Consider the following 19,992-nt stretch of genomic DNA (forward strand, 5'->3'; position numbering starts at 1 on the left):
CTATCAAAGTTGAAACGAGCCCAAATTTCACTGTTTTCTATCCATTTTGTCACTCTCTCTCTGTCGTCTGCCTGTCTCTTTAATGTTTCAATCACCTCCCCACACTGCTGCGTTCTTGACCAATCACGTGGCTTTAACCGACGACTGGGTGCGGGGAATAGAGGACCAAAACAAGCCGGCTGCCATTTTCTTTTAGAACGGGCTCGTTCGCGAACTCATTGTGGCGCTCCGTGTGGATCCCAAAAAAAATAGTTTGTATGCCAAGGTAAAATTGTCAAATTTAATGTTCGTAAACCGAGAAGTTCGTAAGTCAAGGGGTTCGTAAACCGAGGTATCACTGTATAAACTAGCAATGTGCAAATGCCGAAAATGTTAACCTCTCAACTTAACGACATTAAAAAGGAACCTAGGAATATAAAACTCACATGCCAAGTTGTCCACCACCAGGATGATGTTCTTGCTGGGATGAATCAAAACACAGGAATGCGCCACCTCCTTGCTTGGATACCAACCACCACTAAAAAAAAAAAAAAAAGTCCCACAAAACAGACATGCACGCTGATCGTCATCTTCAGTTTAGAAAGGTCACGGTTCAAAATAACCGCCTCATTTGCATTGATTGAATATCTACAATGAATAATTAAAAACTGATTGAATAGACTGAGCGTTTTGAGTCAGATGGCCCCTGTGCACAGCGCGTGTCATCAGGTTGAATCAGATTGGAGTGTTGATGCCACTGCAACGCACCCCAAATGATTAAGTGCAACTCATCACTCTCAAATTCACTCTGGGGACTGTAGTTTACATTTCTTCTCACATTTCAGGGAAAGAAGGGGGCTATTTACACTCTTTATAAAAAAAAAAAAAGACAATACATTCATTTTGCGCCTATTATTTTAGTATTGATCCGAGAAGAAACCTTACAGTGGAAAACAAATGTCAAGATCTTCACTAAGTGGCTGCTGGCTTCCATGTGGCGCTCGTCTTCATATTGTCGAATCTAAGCCTTTCAAAGAAAAACAAACGATTAATCAGGGGATAATTTGCTGAGGACTTGAGAGCAACTGTTAATAGTGATGGGAATTTCGGCTCTTTTCAGAGCCGTAATCTTCTTTAGGCTGGGCTCATTAAAAAGATCCGACTCTTCAGGCTCCCCAGTTTGTTTTTTGTTGCTTAAATTAATTAACTACCAAAAATCATGTAAAATTCTGTGAAAAACGAATTACTCATGTAAAAAAAATACACTATATCAAATATTTTTATTTATATGGCTTGATTTATATGTGCACAGAGAGCACCACTAACTTTCACTTTCCCCGTGGTTACTCTGGTCTGATGATCAGCTGCCACTAATTTGCTTTTCATATTAATAATGCTATCATACCAACTAGCCCATTTCCAGCTCCTTGTTAGGAACCGGCTCTCTTCGTTCACTTCGGAGATCCGGCTCGTTCGCGAACGACACATCACTATAATATAGTGCAAACCAGTAGCTGCAGTAAAACACTTGACTAGAGGAACTAGTAAAGAAATGTATGTACACCAATCGTTGTAAAATACGACTAATCACTATCACGGAGCCATTTTAGGCAGCAACTGTAACAAAAACAAACTCGTTTAGAGTCGTTCGTGCTGCCGACGTCTAAATCTCATTCGAAACACTCAAATTAATGAAGTAGCCAAGCATTTACTTCTCGTTTAATTTCAACAAGACGTAGAAGTATGTAACTAAATGATCTCGTCGTGTAAGAAGAAAACGCAATTAGGATTGTGGAACGCCGTCCGACCAAAAAACTTACCGAAACATCCACTCGTCGAGACGTGTTTGCTCACAAGTTTGGACCTCAACTAACGGCCGTTTCCGCTTATTCGAACGCCTGTACTGCTTTCTGATTGGCTCAAAACGTCACGGCGACGTTGATTGGCCACCTTTGCTCATGTGACTCGAAAGTTACGATTGATTGGTGAAATCGGGACACCAGACCATTATAAACCAACGGCCAAAATAATGATAGCCGACTAAATGATCTCGTCATGTAAGACGAAAATGCAATTCGGCCCCGCAACGCTGCCCAATAAAAACTTACCCAAACACCCACTCGTCGAGATTTGTTTGATCACAAGTTTCGACCTCAACTATCGGCCGTTTCTGCCTTGTTCGAACGCTCGTACTGCTACCCGATTGTCTCAAAACGTCTCGGCGACGTTGATTGGCCACCTTTTCTCACGTGACTCGGAAGTTACGATTGATTTGTGAAATCATGATACCTCAAGACTTTTAAACCAACGACGGCCAAAATAATGACACCCGACTCAATGATCTCGTCATGTAAGACGAAAACGCAATTCGGCCTGCAACCGCTGTCAAATAAAAACTTACCAAACATCCACTCGTCGAGATTTGTTTGCTCTCCAGTTTCGACCTCAAGTAACGGCCGTTTCCGCCTTGCTCGAACGCTCCTACTGCTACCCGATTGTCTCTAAGCGTCGCGGCGACGTTGATTGGCCACATTTGCTCACGTGACTGTAGTCACGAATGATTGGTCAAATCGTGATCAACGATCTTTAAACCAACGACGACCAAAATATTGATACAGTACTCGACGATTTTAAAACAAACGACGGCCAAACTTAACTCACAAAACATTTTCGTCGTTCATGTTGAAAAAATAAGATTCTGACAAGAAGTTCATTGAAATGCAGTTTTATATTAAAAGATAGCAAAGGGATAACTCACTATATCACACAACACACAGCTTGTTAGTACTGCCATGGAAATACATATACAGTCTGTCCATATTTACACATCAAATGACAAGCAAACAAATCATAAATACCTCTTAATGTTAACTTTACAACAACTATATGAGAACAGTATTTCATAACGTAAAAGGGGGACTATTAAATAAATGGCAAAACCCTTATCATTTACAAGTCTTAGAAACAGTGGTTAAAATAATTAAGATGGCGGGCACTAAGACCATGTATCTCACCCAGCAGGTGTACAGCAAGGGGCGTGGTTATGATAAGACTATTTTACTGCGTTTTCCCATGTTCGAGTCAGATCCACTTGTTAGCCGTTGGAATAAACACGTCTCCACGTTCAGTCGTGTGTGCTCCTTCCTCAACGGCTATACTGGATCACGTCGGGGTCACCAGTGTAGCCGTGAAAATGCAGTAAAATAGTCTTATCATAACCACGCCCCTTGCTGTACACCTGCTGGGTGAGATACACGGTCTTAGTGCCCGCCAGACCAGCAGGAAAAAAATGAAACAAAGCGCTTGTTCTTCTCCAGTGAGTGAAATGAATGCAAGTCTAATTACAGTCACAAAATCCCTTTATACAAAAAAAAGACTATACAGATCAATCAAAACAGTATCTTCAAATGAAATGTCATATCTTCCGAAAAAAATACAATTTGTACAGTTTTAGCATTCCTGCAACAGGGTTGGAGGGACTGTGAGCTGGGATGACGACGATGGGTTGGGTCACTATGAATGATACTCTGCAGAGTCATTCTGTAGCTGCCAAGACCCTTTCCATTGGCTTCAGTGCTTTGTCTAGCAGCAAAATAGCTAGCTGCTAAGCTCTTAGCGGATTCTTCAAAATACATTGTTCTAGAAACATTGTTGTCCGAGTAGCAATATAGTCGTGTTAACAACACAAGGAGGGAAATAACATTCTAAAAGCTAAAGCCGTGCACGATAGCCATAGGTTAAATGTTTTAAAGGACAACCGACGTCTCCGGACAAGTTGCGTCCATAATTTGTAAAATCGCTTCAAATGACTTCTACTGAGCGTATTTGACAAAGATTCCACCGCATATAGCTATATTTTACGTTTTAAGACTCGCACTGAATATTCAGGAAGTCTTGTTTTTGAGTTAGTGACGATGCCTGACGTGACGTCACGGAAGGAACACCCCTGACCGAGAAAGCGACACACAATGCAATTTGGGTACTTTGTTTGGTCTGAAAACATCGTGTTGATGGCGAAATTAGAAGGAAAACACATAAATAACGCGATGGTGAATCGTTGTGTGTTGCACCAAGACTACTTTTGATACTAGTTGACACAAATTCCCAGCAGACAAATCAGCCCATTTCCAACGGAGCTTGGGCGCCATCTTGTGCATTTTCTGGGCGCTACATTGGAGTCCAGACGGCTCAAATTGATAAGGAAGGACTTCTTTAATGGATTGCAAACATTTATGCTTTCCTCTTCAGAACTATTTGAATCATATTCATAACTGGATGAGTAACGAGAAAGCATCTTCTCTGAATCTCAACTCTCTGAAGCCATTGTTTTGATTCTGGAGCAAGGCAGTTTGTGAAGGAGTATCTTGGCGAACAAGGGGGCGGGACTTTCTGAATCTGCCCAGTTCCGAGCTCATTTTGGGACACTTTAAGTCATTTTTATTGGTGTTTTACATTTGACTAAAAATATCAGCCTGCGTGTTTTTGGGTATTTTAGGTGCTATAAAACGTTTTTCTGATGTCAGTTAGGAAACAAAAAAATGGTGTCGGTTGTCCTTTTATTTTGCCACACATAGGGCCGAAAAAAATGATGTGGAGGGCCGGATTTGGCCCGCGGGCCTTGACTTTGACAACTGTGGTCTAAGGTTTCTAACGCTGTATCGAATGTTTATCTAGTCCTAAAACTCAATATTCTGTGGGTCCTGGAATTCAACTGACAATGACAAAAACCCTGGCACTGGAATGGACACAGTTTTTGCGCACGTCTGGCAGTGAATGAGTTAATTAATTCCAAGGATGAGTGGAGATGACCTTATTTATTTATTTTTATTTTAGGTTGACAACGTACTACTGATTCGTAGATGCAAGAAGAAAGCACGGCGACTTGGTCAAGCACCGCCCCTTTTGGCACTGTCATAAATACAACAACTTGAAAACCTGCTGCACAAAGCTCAACACGACAACCGCTGTTCTGTCAAAAAGTCTGAAAGCCCACTCAGAAGTACAAAATAACGTAAAAATAAAAAAAGCATTAATAAATAGAGTTCATAAAGAGTGGTTTTAGGGCACCACAGTTAAAAGTCCAGAGGAGGGGGAGGGTATTGATTCTGTTGAATCCAAGGCGAGGGGAAAAAAATAAAAAATAAAATACAATCTGCTAAAAATGGTGATGTACAATGATCACATCTGTGGTCCTTTGCTTTTATTAGTTTAAAATTTTATGTCTGAATTTTAGCACAGTACAGTGATACCTTGGCTTACGAACTTAATTGGTTCCCAGATTGTGTAAGGCAAAAAGTGTGTATTCCAAAAAATAATTTCCCATAGGAAACCATTAACATGACAATAATCCGTTCCCAGGTTCCCATAAAACATAATTTTCTATTTTCTAATTTTCTAAGCCTTAAAACTAGACTACACAAAATATACTTTATTTTATGTAGAATAAATTTGCTATGGTATTATAATTAAATAAACTGTACTGTATAATAAAGTGGTTTTATTTACCTGTGTGATGGTCGTTGATGGCTTGATGGAATGGAGTGGCCGGTTTCATCAGCATTAAACAGTTCTTCTTTCACCATCTTGAAGAATGATCTCTTGTAGGTACTTTCTCTGCGATCATTTTACCTAGTTCCTCATCAATTGTGTTCTATTTAGCTGGGTTGATAGCTTTTTGCATCAAGTGTACAGATGGCTCGTGCGGGTTATTTGTGGAGCTTGATTGATGTGATATTTTAACCTTGCTGTCTACACTCTGCTTTTGATCTATCAAAGTTGAGACGAGTCCAAATTTCACTGTTTTCTATCCATTTCCTCACTCTCTCTCTCTCTGTCGTCTGCCTGTCTCTTTAATATTTAAACCACCCCACCCCTTACTGCTGCTTTCTTGACCAATCACGTGGCTTTAACCAAAGAACAGAGGACAAAAAAACAAGTCGGCTGCCTTTGATAGAGAATAGCTGCTGCGTTCTTGACCAATCACGTACGGCTTATTTGTGGAGCCTGATTGATGGGATATTTTAACCTTGCAGTCTACACTCTGCTTTTGAACTATCAACATTGAAATGAGTCAAAATTTCACTGTTTTCTCTCCCATTTCTCTGTCGTCTGCCTGTCTCTTTAATGTTGAAACCACCTCCCCTCACTGCTGCGTTCTTGACCAATCACGTTGCTTTAACCGAAGACTGGGGGGCGGGGAATAGAGTTGGCTGCCATTTTCTTGTTAGGAGAACGGGCTCGTTCGCGAACAACACATCTCTCATTGTGTGTATCCCGAAAAATAGTTTGTATGCTAAGGTAAAATTGTCATTAATTTTAACGTTCGTAAACCGAAAAGTTCGTAAGCCAAGGGGTTCATAAACCGAGGTATCACTGTACAAGTAGGACGCGGCCCCAATTTCAGAGAAACCGTTCAGTCTGGAACTCATTTGTTGGATTTGCAATCGAATTTTAAAATCTCTATTAGTACCTCGAATGGTCCGTTTGGAGCGTCTGAAAACACCCGCAGACGGATTTCCATGTTTTTTTTTGCGATGGAGGTTGCTAAAAAGCACATAGGACAACCTTCCTCCCTCTCAAACTTCACTTTCAGTGGAGGGTTTCCGCATGGACATCCAACCGGTATCGGGAAGGCAATGACGCTTGGGGGTGATGGCCGAAGGTGTTAAGGTGCTTATGGAGGAGCATTCCGACGCCTCCTCCTGAAGGAGTTGCTCCGTCTCGCCGTCATCCAGTGAAGCGCTGCTAGCCTGCAGTGAAACGGTATCCGTTCGCATGCAGGCGTGCAGGCCCCCCCGTGACGGTTTGACTTGTTTGAGATCATCCCAGTAAAGCTCCTCGGTGGACAGAAGGCAAACGCCTTCGACGATACGGATTTTCTCTTTCGTGTACCCTCCATCCACGCCACCCTGGACATGAAAGGAAACGGTTATAATAATAATAAATTTCATTTCTAAGCAACTCTCAAGGTCGCTTCACAGTCGCAGGATCAGTTTTTCTATCGGTGAGCAGCGGCAGCCACACGCGCCAGCGTTCACTCAACCCGAACGTAACTCAAACATATAGAAAGCTAGCTTGCTCGCTAATAGATAGCTAATAGCTAAATAGATAGTGAATAGAGAGCTAGCTCGATAGCTAATATCTGGATAGATAGCTAGCCAGCTAATATATATAGATAATAGCTAGATAGATAACAAATAGAGAGCTAGCTAGCTTGATAGCTAATAGTTGGATAGATAGCAAGCCAGCTACAAAGCAAATAATAATACATTTCATTTTTAAGCGCCTTTCAAAACTCTCAAGGTCGCTTCACAGTCGCAGGATCAGTTTTTCTGTGGGTGAGCAGCGGCAGCCACACGCGCCAGCGTTCACTCGACCCGAAAGTAACTCTAACAGATAAAAAGCTAACTCACTAGCGAATAGATAGCTAATAGCTAGATAGATAGCTAGGCAGCTAGATAGTGAATAGAGTGTAGTTAGTTAATATGTAAACTAATCTGAAACGCTGATCCAGAACCGGATATTATTCAACAACTTCCATATTTAGAAACTATTTCGCTTTAGTTTTTCATCATAATTGTTCAGGATTACAGCGCAACAAGCAATTATTTGTTCAAAGCCAAACCACTCGCACGCAATTCATAACACTTTTGTTAGTCACTCTCATTCTATCAAATATAAAAGAAATACAGGTAACATCCGAGTTACAACCGGGTTCCGTTCTGACAAAACGGTCATAAGTCAAACGGTTGTAAGTCGAAATCCATTCAAAATGGCCGACGTGTCGTTTATACGACAGGATAGTATACAGACGATGTCAATCTGTTGTTTTTAAGCAATCTTTTCGATTCAATACTATTATATACCAAAATGTTGACAGTTCATTTCTAAATTTTATAATTTTTCGGATCATTTTTATCATTTTATATTTCGTATTATCAATTTTTATTACTCTATATTACCTGTAATGTATACAAAACTATTTCCTGTACAGCTCATTTATAAATGTTATACTTACCTTTTAGTGTCGTTTTTAACCTTTTTATATTTCATATGATCAATTTTTATTACTGTATAACTGTACCTGTAATTTATACAAAACTATTTACTGTACAGTTCATTTATAAATGTTATACAGTACTTACCTTTTAGTGTCATTTTTATTATTTTATATTTCATATGATCAATTTTTATTACTGTATAACTGTACCTGTAATGTATACAAAACTATTTACTGTACAGTTCATTTATAAATGTTATACTTACCTTTTAGTGTCGTTTTTATCATTTCATATTTCATATTATTGATTTTTATTACTGTATAACTTTACCTGTAATGTATATCAAACTGTTTACTGTAGAGTTCATTTACAAATTTTATGCTTATCGTTTAGTGTCGTTTTTAACCTAACCTTTTTATATTTCATATGATCAATTTTTATTACGGTATAACTGTACCTCTAATGTATACAAAACTATTTACTGTACAGTTCATTCATAAATTTGATAATTTTTCGGGTCATTTTTATCATTTTATATTTCGTATTATCGATTTTTATTACTGTAAAACTGTGGCGGCGAACACGCGTTCTGCTGACCCAAATACGCACGGCTTCCCACGCATATGCGCTGTTGAAAAATCGCCTGAAGAGGTCACCCGACACACACGCTCGGATTCAGGCGGACGCAGACGCAGAAACAAGCAGTGTACAGTTCTACAGGAGACGTTGCCGAGACGGTATCTGCACTGTATAACTACTGTATTGAGTGTAGTCACGGAGTAGATTGCTGTGCAAGTGTGTGACATGCTGCCTGGCAACAATTGTAGTACGCGTTGCCGGTTGCTTGCGCGTTGCAGTGCCAGGCATAGAATTAAAAAAAAAAAGGGTTATGGCGGTCGTAAGTAACCCGGATGTTACCTGTATAGACAAACAACAAACAAGACTCCTTCAAAAAGCCGTCTGGTTGTCTAGAATCAAGTAGGAAAAATGTCAAAGAAAGCCAAGACAAGTGCGTGCGGAGTCACTACCTCTCCACAGCGCATTAGGACTCAAAAGATAAAAGGGGAGAGGGAGTTGTAGGGATGAGAGAGCTGCAGGGAGCAAAAGAAAGGCAGGTAATGGTGATTGCGCCGTTGTGGGGGAACCAGTTTCTAGATTGACAATTGACGTCAAGTCCACTCGTCCAATATTTTCGGAAGTACCTCTTTTTTATATCGAAGTTGATTATACATCGGAGGCTTCTGCGAAGCCTCAATCTTGACCTCTTGCGTGGAAGTCCGATATGAAGGGTTGCTGTAGGTCAGGTTGCTTACGCCCGGCTCGGCGAACTTTGACTTTTTGTGTCTGTTGGGGAAAGGGTGATATAGCAAACACAGACATTAATGGAAGTTGTGTCTTTGATATGATACAAATGTTGTTGTTAGTACAGAATATAAAAGTAGAATCCAATGAAGGGACTTACCGGTAAATAATAAAAGCAATGATGAGAATCAGAATCGCCAGGATGGTCAAAACGCCGCCAATCACATAGCTGACATGAAGTCCTTCCCCTGTAACATTATGTACATGTTAAGTGGTCGCAATGCACGTGCTAGACTTGCCCACAAAACAAACAAACAGACAGACAAACGAATAGTAAACAAACAAAAACAAATAAATAAAGACAAAATATCGATGAGAAGGTTTCTTCAACCGTCATCTGTACTTCTTTGAAGGTGTCGGACGTTTCGCTTCTCATCCAAAATGCTTCTTCAGCGAACTAATTTTATTGATCATAAAACAGCAAAACCCTTCACTAAATCGCCATGGTGGGGTGAGGTTCAATTTGGATCGTTCCTACAACCGAATTCTGAGGCAACATAGGCTTAGTTATGCTGATGAGTTAATACTAGAGCAAATGGGGCAATCAGGCCAGTAGTAGACCCCATACTCAGGCAGGACAATAGAAGTAATCAAGTAACCATTCCTGTATGACTGAGAGCTTACACAAATGGAAATAGCAAATACCCACCGTGCGGTGCAGTGACCACATTACTCTGCAGGCACCCTTCGACATTTTGGTTCTTGTCGGTGCAGCTGTCAACACAAATATGAATGTGGTAAATATGAGTGAGAAAGAAATGTTTGGTGTCTTTATCATCCATTTTGACCAATGTTCCCTCTACCTTGACCTCTCACATATCATGAAAAATGCCCCACCCCCCAAATAATAATAATAATGATAATAACAATAATAATGACAATAATAATATTAACAATATTAAAAATAAAAAATAATGATAATAATAATGAATGAATAAACAAACAAAATCTAAATAAATATAGCATATAGCATGAAAAATGTCCCACAATAAAATAATAACAATGATAATAATAACAAAAATATGAAATAAAATAACAATAGTAATACATAATACAAAAATAATAAATAAACACAGTCTACATAAATAATGTCCCTCTTCCTTGACCTCTCATATATCATGAAAAATGCCCCACAATAAAATAAATAATAATAATAATAATAATAAAAATACAATACTACTACCACTGCTACTATTACTACTAATAATAATAACATTGAGGAAATTGTAAATTTCCTCTTTGTGGGACTATTAAAGGCTTTCTGATTATTATTATTAATAATAATAATAATAATAATAATAATAATAATAATAATAATAAATAAATTGTAAATAAATAAACATACATACATATATTGATAAAATCAAACAACCATCCAAACAACTAACTAACAAACCAGTAAACTAACCAACCAACTAGCGAACCAACTAACGAACTAACCAACTAACTAACCAACCAGCTAACAAACTAATCAACTAACTAACTAACTAACTAACTAACTAAACAAACAAATAAAAGACTTCATTTTGACCTAACCCCTGAAATGAAACAAAAGAGCGCCATTTACATTTAAAGGGGTTCGTAAACTACGCCCATATTTGGACTTCCTTAATAGAAGGGTCCGCATTTTTGGCGTCAACATCAGGTCAAAGGTGAGCTAGTGCATGCGCGTACGTCATCGCGTAGACTTCATCCAGGACAACATACTTGACTAGTGGGGGTCTTCTTTGGGGGATTTCCGTTGGAGCTTTTGGGATCTTATTGGGGACAGGGATGCTGCTAGTTTCTCTGCTAGGAGACGTTGGGAAGTAGCCCGCGACTGAAAAAGACAAGCGGAGTGTTCACGATCCAAACATTGCCCAGAAAAAAAAAAGAAGTGAATGTCAGGGCTGCAGAAGACACTCACTGGTGGAGCACGCTCGGCCATCCGGTTCGTCCGGGCAGGCGCAGACAAAACTGCTGGTCTTGGCAAAGCATAGGTGAGTGCAACCGCCGTTGTTTACCCCGCAGAGGTTAGTACCTGGCGAATGGGGAGGGGGCGGGGTCATACAAGCGATAAAAATACAATACAATACAGTGATACCTCGGTTTACAAACCCCTTGGCTTACGAGCTTTTCGGTTTACGAACGTTAAATTTATGAAAATTTTACCTTGACATACAAAATATTTCTCGGGATACACACGGGCCCGTTCTGCTAACAACAAAATGGCAGCCGACTGTTTGTGCCCTCTATTCCCCGCCCCCAGTCGTCGGTTAAAGCCACGTGATTGGTCAAGCACGCAGCACTGAGGGGGTGGGGGGTTTAACGACAGAGGGAGATTGACGCCGTTCTCCTCACAAGAAAATGGCAGACAACGGTTTTTGTCCTCTATTCCCCGCCCCCAGTCTTCGGTTAAAGCCACGTGATTGGTCTAGAATGGAGCAGTATGGGGAGGTGGTTTAAACATTAAAGAGACAGGCAGACGACAGAGAGAATGAGAAAATGGATAGAAAACAGTGAAATGTAGTCTCGTTTCAATTTTGATACTTCAAAGGCAGAGTGTAGACTGCAAGGTTAAACTATCCCATCAATCAGGCTCCACAAACAACCAGCACAAGCCATCTTTAGACTTGATGGCTTTTCCCTTCAAGGGGTCGCCACAGCAAATCAGTGTCCTCCATCTTTAGAGGTTTGATCCGCATGTTTGTTTTGGCCAAGCTTTTACGTCGGATGCCCTTCCTGACGCAACTCTCAACCCAGCTAAACAGAACACAATTGATGAGGAACAAGGTAAAATTATCGTAGAAAAAGCAGCTACAAGGGATCATTCCTCAAGATGGTGAAAGAAGAAGGTTACGTTCCTCATCAAGTGTTTCATGCTGAGGTAACCGGCCACTCCATTCCATCAAGCCATCAACGACCATCACAAAGGTCAATAAAATGACTTTATTATACAGTACAATTTATTTCTTTCATTATAATACCATAGCACATTTATTATACACAAAATAAGGTCTATTTTGTGTAGTTTTAAGGCTTGCTTAAAAAAATTAGGAAGTAGAAAATTATGTTTTATGGGGACTTGGGAACGGATTATTCTCATTTTAATAGTTTCCTATGGGAAATATTTTTTTGGGATACATACTTTTCGCCTTACACACTCTATCTGGGAACCAATTAAGTTTGTAATCCAAGGTATCACTGTAAATCATGTCTGTCAGGACAAAAAAAGTCTTCCCGCCTTACCCGTCTGCCTGGTAGGTGACACCACTATAATATCCATGAGACCCTCAACATTAGCCAGCACGGTTTCCTTGTTGCGTCCGGTGTGTTTGTCCACCCGCTGGATGGACTTTGTCTGCCAATCCGTCCAATAGATCCAACGGTCTTGCTGCGAGAGTCGGGAGAAAGGGGTTAGAGGGGAGGACACCGGCTTCAACTGGGGAAACCACAGGGGAGAAAAAGAGAGAAAAGGAAGTAAAGGGAATGGGAGGAATAAAAAAGGGGGAAGGGGGGAAGAAGAAGGAAGAAAAATGAAGGTCAGAGTGGAATAGAAGAAGAAATGATCAAGTCAAATGAGCCGAGTATGAACTGGAGAAGTAGCAGATGACCGCTGAGCGGATACGTGAGAGAGCGGGTGAGTGACGGAGGCAACCATGAGGAAAGGGGCGGGGCCAGTGGTCCGGTCATTTCTCGCTTTTGGGGGGTTTGAGGGAACGGCTACCTGCGTTAGGGCAAAGGGGTGGGACACCGGGCTGACCAAGATCTGACGTAATTTCCCAGTCAGGTCAGAACTTTCAATCCTGTCCAAGTGGGCGTCGACCCAAAAAATCCTGCCAAAAAAAATGACACAGATTTCATTTATTTATCTCAAAAGCCACCTATTTAAAATGGCATTTTCTGTCTCTCTTGCTTCTATTTATAATTGTATTTTATTCATTGCGTTGTATTTGTGATTATATTTTAGTTATTATAGTACCTACGCTTCGATGAAAAGGTTTCTTCAGCCGTCATCTGTACTGGACGTTTCGCTTCTTATCCAAGAAACTTCGTCAGCAAAAGCAAAAGTTTGCTGTTTGCAGTGATACCTTGGCTTCTTGGATAAGAAGCGAAACGTCCAATACCTTCAAAGAAGTACAGATGACGGCTAAAGAAACCTTTTCATCGATGGACCACTCCTGTACGACTGAGAGCTTACACAGAAGTACAGTAAAGTCTCGTTATATCGATATCGGATATATCGATAGTCCCGGTTATATCGATACTATTTCTATGCACGCACGGAGAAAATTACATGCAAACAGGGTCGGATATATCGATAGTCCCGGTTATATCGATATTTTTTCGGACTCCCTTGAATATCGATATAACGAGACTTTACTGTACCTATGCTTGTTCAACACAAAGTTTTCAGACCAAAGTACCCAAAATGCATTGCGTGTCACTTTCGCGTTCCAGACGTGATGTCACGTGAGGCATTGGTCTCTTACCTTCGTGTATCGTAGTCTAAGGTGAGTCCATTGGGCCAGCCGAGGTCAGTATTGATGAGAACTTTGCGGTCTGTGCCGTCCAGATGCGATCGCTCGATTTTTGCGATATGACCCCAATCGGTCCAGAAGAGGAACCTACGCATACAAGACGAAACTAGTGAGATGTAGCGCAAAAATCATCTGTGTGTGAAATAGAACTATTTCTTGTTTTTTGGATCTCACCCTTTGCTTGGAAACACCGCGATGGCTCTGGGTTCATCCAAACTATTGTTGACGAGGACTTTGCGGCTGGTACCGTCGATTCGCGCCACCTCAATGGTGTTTCGTCCCGTGTCGGTCCAGTACATGTTTCTGGCCACCCAGTCCACGGCTAGACCGTCTGTGGTTTTTAAACCCTGGCTGATGACAGTCTCCATGCCGCTGCCGTCAAGGTTTGATCGTCTAGAAACACAGGTGCCAAAATTAAGGCCCGGGGGCTAAATCTGGCCCGCCACATCATTTTATTCGGCCAGTAGAGTGATACGGTGGCTTCCGAACTTAATTGGTTCCCAGACAGATTGTGTAAGGCGAAAAGTGTGTATCCCCCAAAAAAAATCCCATAGGAAACCATTAAAATGAGAATAATCCGTTCCCAGATCCCTATAAAACATAATTTTCTAATTTTCTAAGCCTTAAAGCTACACAAAATATACCTTATTTTATGTACAATAAATGTGCTATGATATTATAATTAAAGAAATAAAACTGTACAGTATAATAAAGTCGTTTGATTGACCTTTGTGATGGTCATTGATGGCTTGATGTAAGTGTGTGATGACGGCTGAAGAAACCTGGACATCGATGGACGACTGAGTGTAAGCTCTCAGCTTACACTCAGTCGTACATGAGTCGTCCATCGATGAGAAGGTTTCTTCAGCCGTCATCTGTACTATTGTCCTGACTGATTGCCCCATTTGCTCTGGTATCACATCATCAGGATAACTAAGCCTATGTTTCCTAAGAAGTCTGTTGGACGAACAATCCAAATTAAACCTCGCCATGGTGGGGTGAGTTAAGGCAAATGGGGCAATCAGGCCAGTCGTAGACCTCATAATCAAGTAGGACAATAGAAGTAATCAGTGTAGCCTAAGGGAATAGTCCTCTGCTGCCACCCAACCTGAGAGCAGTGACCTATCATAGCAGAGTCTGGAACCGCCATGTCTGGACAGTAGGGATATAGCAAAAAAATTTTAGTTCGCTGACGAAGCCTCTTGGATAAGAAGCGAAATGTCCGACACCTTCAAAGAAGTACAGATGACGGCTGAAAAAAACCTTGTCATCGATAAAAAGAAAAAAGTTAGCCGAGCAGAATTTTAGACCTTATGACATCCAAGGCGACGTCGGTGTAGTACAGTTTTGCATCTACACTGTCATAGTCGAGCGAAATGACGTTGTGCAGTTCAGGTACGGGCACGTGGACGTCCGTGTGATCGTTGGTGTCCAAGGAGATTCTCCGTACGCTGACGCGGTTGGAGAAGACCAGAAAGGTTTCGGGAGAGTCGTCACATGATCTTCCGTCTCCCTTGAGCAGGATGCCGGTGGGACAAGCGCAGGAAGTACCGTTGGGGCGAGGGAGGCACAGGTGAGTGCAACCGCCGTTCCTCCCGCCACATTTATTCAACCCTGAGGGAAGAAACTATGTTCAAGGACAACCGACACCATTTTTTCTTTGCATAGGCAAGAGAATGGTTTGTTAATACAGTGATACCTTGGCTTACGAACTTAATTGGTACCCAGAGTGTGTAAGGCGAAAAGTGTGTATCCCAAAAATATATTTCCCATAGGAAACCATTAAAATGAGAATAATCCGTTCCCATGTCCCCATAAAACAAGTTTCTACTTTCTAATTTTCTACTCACACTTTTGAGGAGAAAAATATACAGTAAAGTCTTGTTATATCGATATCGGATATATCGATAGTCCCGGTTATATCGATATTATTTCTATGCACGCACGGAGAAAATTACATGCAAACAGGGTCGGATATATCGATAGTCCCGGTTATATCGATATTTTTTCGGACTCCCTTGAATATCGATATAACGAGACTTTACTGTATCTATAAATTGTCTTTTGAATTACTAAAAATAGTCTTTTTGCAGTACACTAATTTTTTTTTTGTCAGAGGGTTGACCAACGCTTTATCAGGAGTCCCAGCAAGAAGAAGAAAAAAATGGCAGTGAATGAGTTAAGAAGCCTGACAGCAGTGAGTATCCCATGAAAAATATTTTTTGGGCCTTTTGGACCACCGTACTTTAAGATCTTGTTGGGCAATGCAGAAATGATGAGTTCCAATGCGCATGTTTAACAACCACATTCGTTTACATATTGGCAAATTTGGACAGACAAGGACTTGTTGCTTCAGCCGTGAAAGGCAGGGACTCTTAAAGGACAACCGACACCATTTTTTTGTTTCTTAACTGACATCAGAAAAAAGTTTTTATAGCATCTAAAATACCCAAAACACGCAGCATCTTTGTAAAATGCGCTCAGTCGAAGTCATTTGAAGTCATTTTACAAATTCTAGACGCAACTTTTCCGGAGGTGTCGCTTGTCCATTAAGGAAAACAAGATCGTGGCCAAAGATCTCGAAATGTTTGAATTGTGGACAAGGACTCACCCAGAGTTCTGTCTCTGTCCACGGCCTGAATGTCCATCAGGCCCGGTAGGTTGGCGCGAACGGTGACGGTGTTAGCGCCAGAATTCTTGTCGGCCCGCTGGATGCTGCGACTTTGCCAGTCGGTCCAATAGATGTGAGAGCCTAAGAGGGTTAAGCCGTACGGGTGCTGGACTGGTGTCACGAGGGTGTGGCGCTTTTGGCCGTTCAGATCGGCAGCCTCGATGCGCTACGGAAGACAGGAAGGGGACAAGAAACCGTTAGTAGTTTCTAAATACTGTCATTTCTGGACTATAAGCCGCGGCTTATCTCAAACGCTCTGTGGCTTTCAATATTTAGTTTGTAGTAGATGTGTACATTCCACCATGATGTCACTGATCCACTGCTGAAAAGGATGCTTTGATCCTCTCCTCTCCCATTGCGGATTCTAATCAGGTGCCCACCTGATTAGAATCTAGTAGTCTAAAACTACGGTATTTTGGCGCTTTGGGCGTATCTTTCATCTAGAACTGCTTCATGTCACAAAGAGGGTACAGCAAGTACTGAAGAATGACTCTCTGTGTCTTTGTGTTGTCATATTATTTGTTATTTATTTATTATTTTATTTTTTTTACTTCAAGATGGTAGCTGCCTTTCTAGCAGCTCCTGTATTTTGTTTTTATACTCCTTTCTTTTCTTTCCTCATTCTTTTATAACTTTGCTGCTGCGTTAGAGTGAACGCTGGTGCGAATGGCTGCCGCGAATGGCTGCCGCTGCTCACCCGCACGAAAAAAAAAAAAACCCGTCCTGTAAAGTGTCCTTGAGAGCTTTGAAAGGCACTTAGAAATTAAATGTATTATTATTATTATTATTATTATTATTATTATTATTATTATTGTTATTATTATTATTGTTGTGGGGCATTTTTCATGATAGATGAGAGGTCAAGGAATTATTATTATCATTTTCATTTTTTTTCACAATTTTCATTATTTTCAGTATCATCATTATCTTTATTATTTTTATTATTATTTTTATATTTTTTTAAATAATGTTTTAAATATTTTTTGTCTTATTTTTCTCCGATTTTTTTTATTATTTCTAATTATTTTTTTATTTGATTATGATTATTGTTGCTTTTATTATTATTATTATTATTATTATTATTTTATTTGTATTTGTATTACTATTTTTACTATTCTTATTCTGATTATGATTGATTATTATATTTTTTATTTGTATTTGTATTACTATTTTTACTATTACTATTATTACTACTATTACTACCATTCTAATTCTTATTCTTATTATATTTGTATTTGTATTACTATTTTTTACTATTATTACTACTATTACTACTATTACTACTATTCTTAGTCTTATTATGATGATGATGATGATGATGATGATGATGATTATTATTATATTATTATTATGATGATGATTATTATTATTATTATGATGATGATGATGATGATGATGATGATGATGATGATGATTATTATTATTGATTATTATGATTATGATTATGATGATGATGATTATTATTATGGGGATGGGGTCAACGCCTACCTCCGTGTGAGCGTCAGCCCACAGCAACTGTGATCCAGCCATATCTATGGCAAGGCCATTGGGCCATCCGAGGTTGTTACTGATGAGGACCACTCGATCCGACCCATCCATTGCTGAGCGCTCCAACTTGGCATGTTCGCCCCAGTCGGACCAGTACATGGAACTGGAAGACACGGGTGTCAAAGTCAAGACCCGGGGGCCCAAATCTGGCCCGCCACATCATTTTATTCGGCCCGCGGAAGCAAATCTAACTTGTGAAATTCCATGATGCTTGCTAAAATCCGAACCAAAATGTCATATTTTTGGATGTAAACCACAATAACGGTTATTATTTTTTTTGCAGATTTGAAAACTAGTTATTTATTAAATTATTGTGCGCCCTATATGTAATATGTAGAGGAGATTAAATATTCTAATGGCTTCCCCAAATTCATAACGGCCCCACAAGAGGAAAGCGCTACCACCGTTGCTGCCTAACTAGCTAGCTATCTATTAGTTATCTATTAGCTAGCTAGCTGACTTGAGCTTGGGCGTCGTCCCGGAAACAAAAAGGGTCAACGTTGCTGGCTATCTATTTGCTGTCTATTTGCTATCTATTAGCTGTCTAACTAGCTAGCTAGCTATCAATTAGTTATCAATTAGATAGCTAGCTAACTTGATGTTGCGCGTCATCTTGGAAAAAAAAAAATGGATCACCGTTGCTGGCAATCTATTTTCTGTCTATTTGCTATGTATTAGCTGTCTAACTAGCTAGCTAGCTATCAATTAGTTATCTATTAGCTAGCTAGCTAACTTGATATTGCGTGTCATCTTGGAAAAAAAAACGGATCACCGTTGCTGGCTAACTATTTTCTGTCTATTTGCTATGTATTAGCTGTCTAACTAGCTAGCTAACTATCAATTAGTTGTCTATTAGCTAGCTAGCTAACTTGATCTTGTGCGTCGTCCCAGACAAAAACGTGTCATAGTTGCTGGCGATCTATTTTCTGTCTATGTGCTATGTATCAGATGTCTAACTAGCTAGCTATCAATTAGTTATATATTACCTAGTTAGCCAACTTGATCTTGTGCGTCGTCCCAGACAAAAACGTGTCACCGTTGCTGGCGACTTAGCTGGCTATCTACTTGCTGTCTATTTGCTATATATCAGCTGTCTAACGAGCTAGCTTGCTATCTCTTAGGTTTTTAAGTCGTTTGAAGTGATTTTACAAATGATGGACGCAACTAGCCTTTTTGACGATAACAACGCTAAACTAAAAAAATATGCTAGGCTCACCCCATCTCATGGTAAAGTGCAATGGCGCGAGGGCTGTCCAGGTTTTGCCACACTAGAACTTTTCTCATGGACCCATCCAGATTAGCCACTTCGATCCGATTGGTTCCTGTATCAGTCCAGTAAATTTTTCGTCCAACGGCATCCACCGCTAAACCATCAGTTGTCATCAATCCTGCAGAGCGAGAGAGTCACATTGAAACAAAAAAATCGGTTCTCAACCAAACTGAGCGCACCTGAACGCACCACGTGACTCCCCTCCGCTTCCTTATACGTCACTTCCTCCTGTCGTGTCTCGTTGTGACCAACGCATTAGTGTTGTTGAATCAAGTTTTTATGAACTCATTCACTACCAGATGTGCAAAAATGTGTCCACTCCAGTGCCAGGGTTTTTGTCATTTTTACTCAAATTCCAGGACCCACAGATTATTGTGTTTTAGGACTACTTAAACTTTCAATGCAACGTAAGAAACCATAGATACTCTTCTTTCATCAGAAAAAATAGTTAATTCCTAAATTATATGGGTATGGAGTTATCTGAGCTTGAAATGGGGGCAGCTGTACAAAGTACCATACAATACATATGTAGTGATACTTCATCTTATGAACTTAATTGGTTCCCAGAAAGTGTGTGTAAGGCGAAAAGTTCGTCTGCCAAACATGTATTTCCTATAAGAAACCATTAAAAATGAGAATAAT

General features: G+C 40.2%; 1 protein-coding gene and 1 non-coding gene across 4 annotated transcripts in view; both read right to left on the minus strand.

The window, feature by feature from the left end:
• Nucleotides 1–668: 668 nt before the first annotated feature.
• LOC148899933 (small nucleolar RNA SNORD67) lies at nt 669–781 on the minus strand. The gene has a single exon (XR_016114601.1). It is a non-coding gene; the product is annotated as a small nucleolar RNA SNORD67 (small nucleolar RNA).
• A 1,907-nt stretch (nt 782–2,688) lies between these two features.
• Nucleotides 2,689–19,992, minus strand: part of lrp4 (low density lipoprotein receptor-related protein 4) — a 102,296-nt gene continuing 84,992 nt past the window's right edge. The window contains exons 25-39 of one of the 3 annotated variants that reach the window (XM_088991461.1): nt 19,297–19,468; nt 18,021–18,183; nt 16,473–16,698; nt 15,172–15,475; nt 14,036–14,254; nt 13,814–13,948; nt 13,048–13,156; nt 12,570–12,762; nt 11,248–11,361; nt 11,049–11,160; nt 9,991–10,055; nt 9,442–9,529; nt 9,182–9,323; nt 9,008–9,070; nt 6,749–6,887 (exon numbers count right to left, since the gene is read on the minus strand). In XM_088991461.1, the coding sequence (XP_088847587.1) occupies nt 9,029–9,070; nt 9,182–9,323; nt 9,442–9,529; nt 9,991–10,055; nt 11,049–11,160; nt 11,248–11,361; nt 12,570–12,762; nt 13,048–13,156; nt 13,814–13,948; nt 14,036–14,254; nt 15,172–15,475; nt 16,473–16,698; nt 18,021–18,183; nt 19,297–19,468 (2,084 nt within the window). In that variant the 3' untranslated portion in view covers nt 6,749–6,887; nt 9,008–9,028. Of the gene's footprint in view, nt 6,888–9,007; nt 9,071–9,181; nt 9,324–9,441; nt 9,530–9,990; nt 10,056–11,048; nt 11,161–11,247; nt 11,362–12,569; nt 12,763–13,047; nt 13,157–13,813; nt 13,949–14,035; nt 14,255–15,171; nt 15,476–16,472; nt 16,699–18,020; nt 18,184–19,296; nt 19,469–19,992 lie in introns of all 3 variants that reach the window. The other 2 variants (XM_088991460.1, XM_088991459.1) reach the window with 2 other exon arrangements.

Source organism: Hippocampus bargibanti, linkage group LG03 (genome assembly GCF_051943395.1).
Source record: "Hippocampus bargibanti isolate YZ-2025 linkage group LG03, ASM5194339v1, whole genome shotgun sequence".
In the NCBI taxonomy this organism is placed as follows: Eukaryota; Metazoa; Chordata; class Actinopteri; order Syngnathiformes; family Syngnathidae; genus Hippocampus; species Hippocampus bargibanti.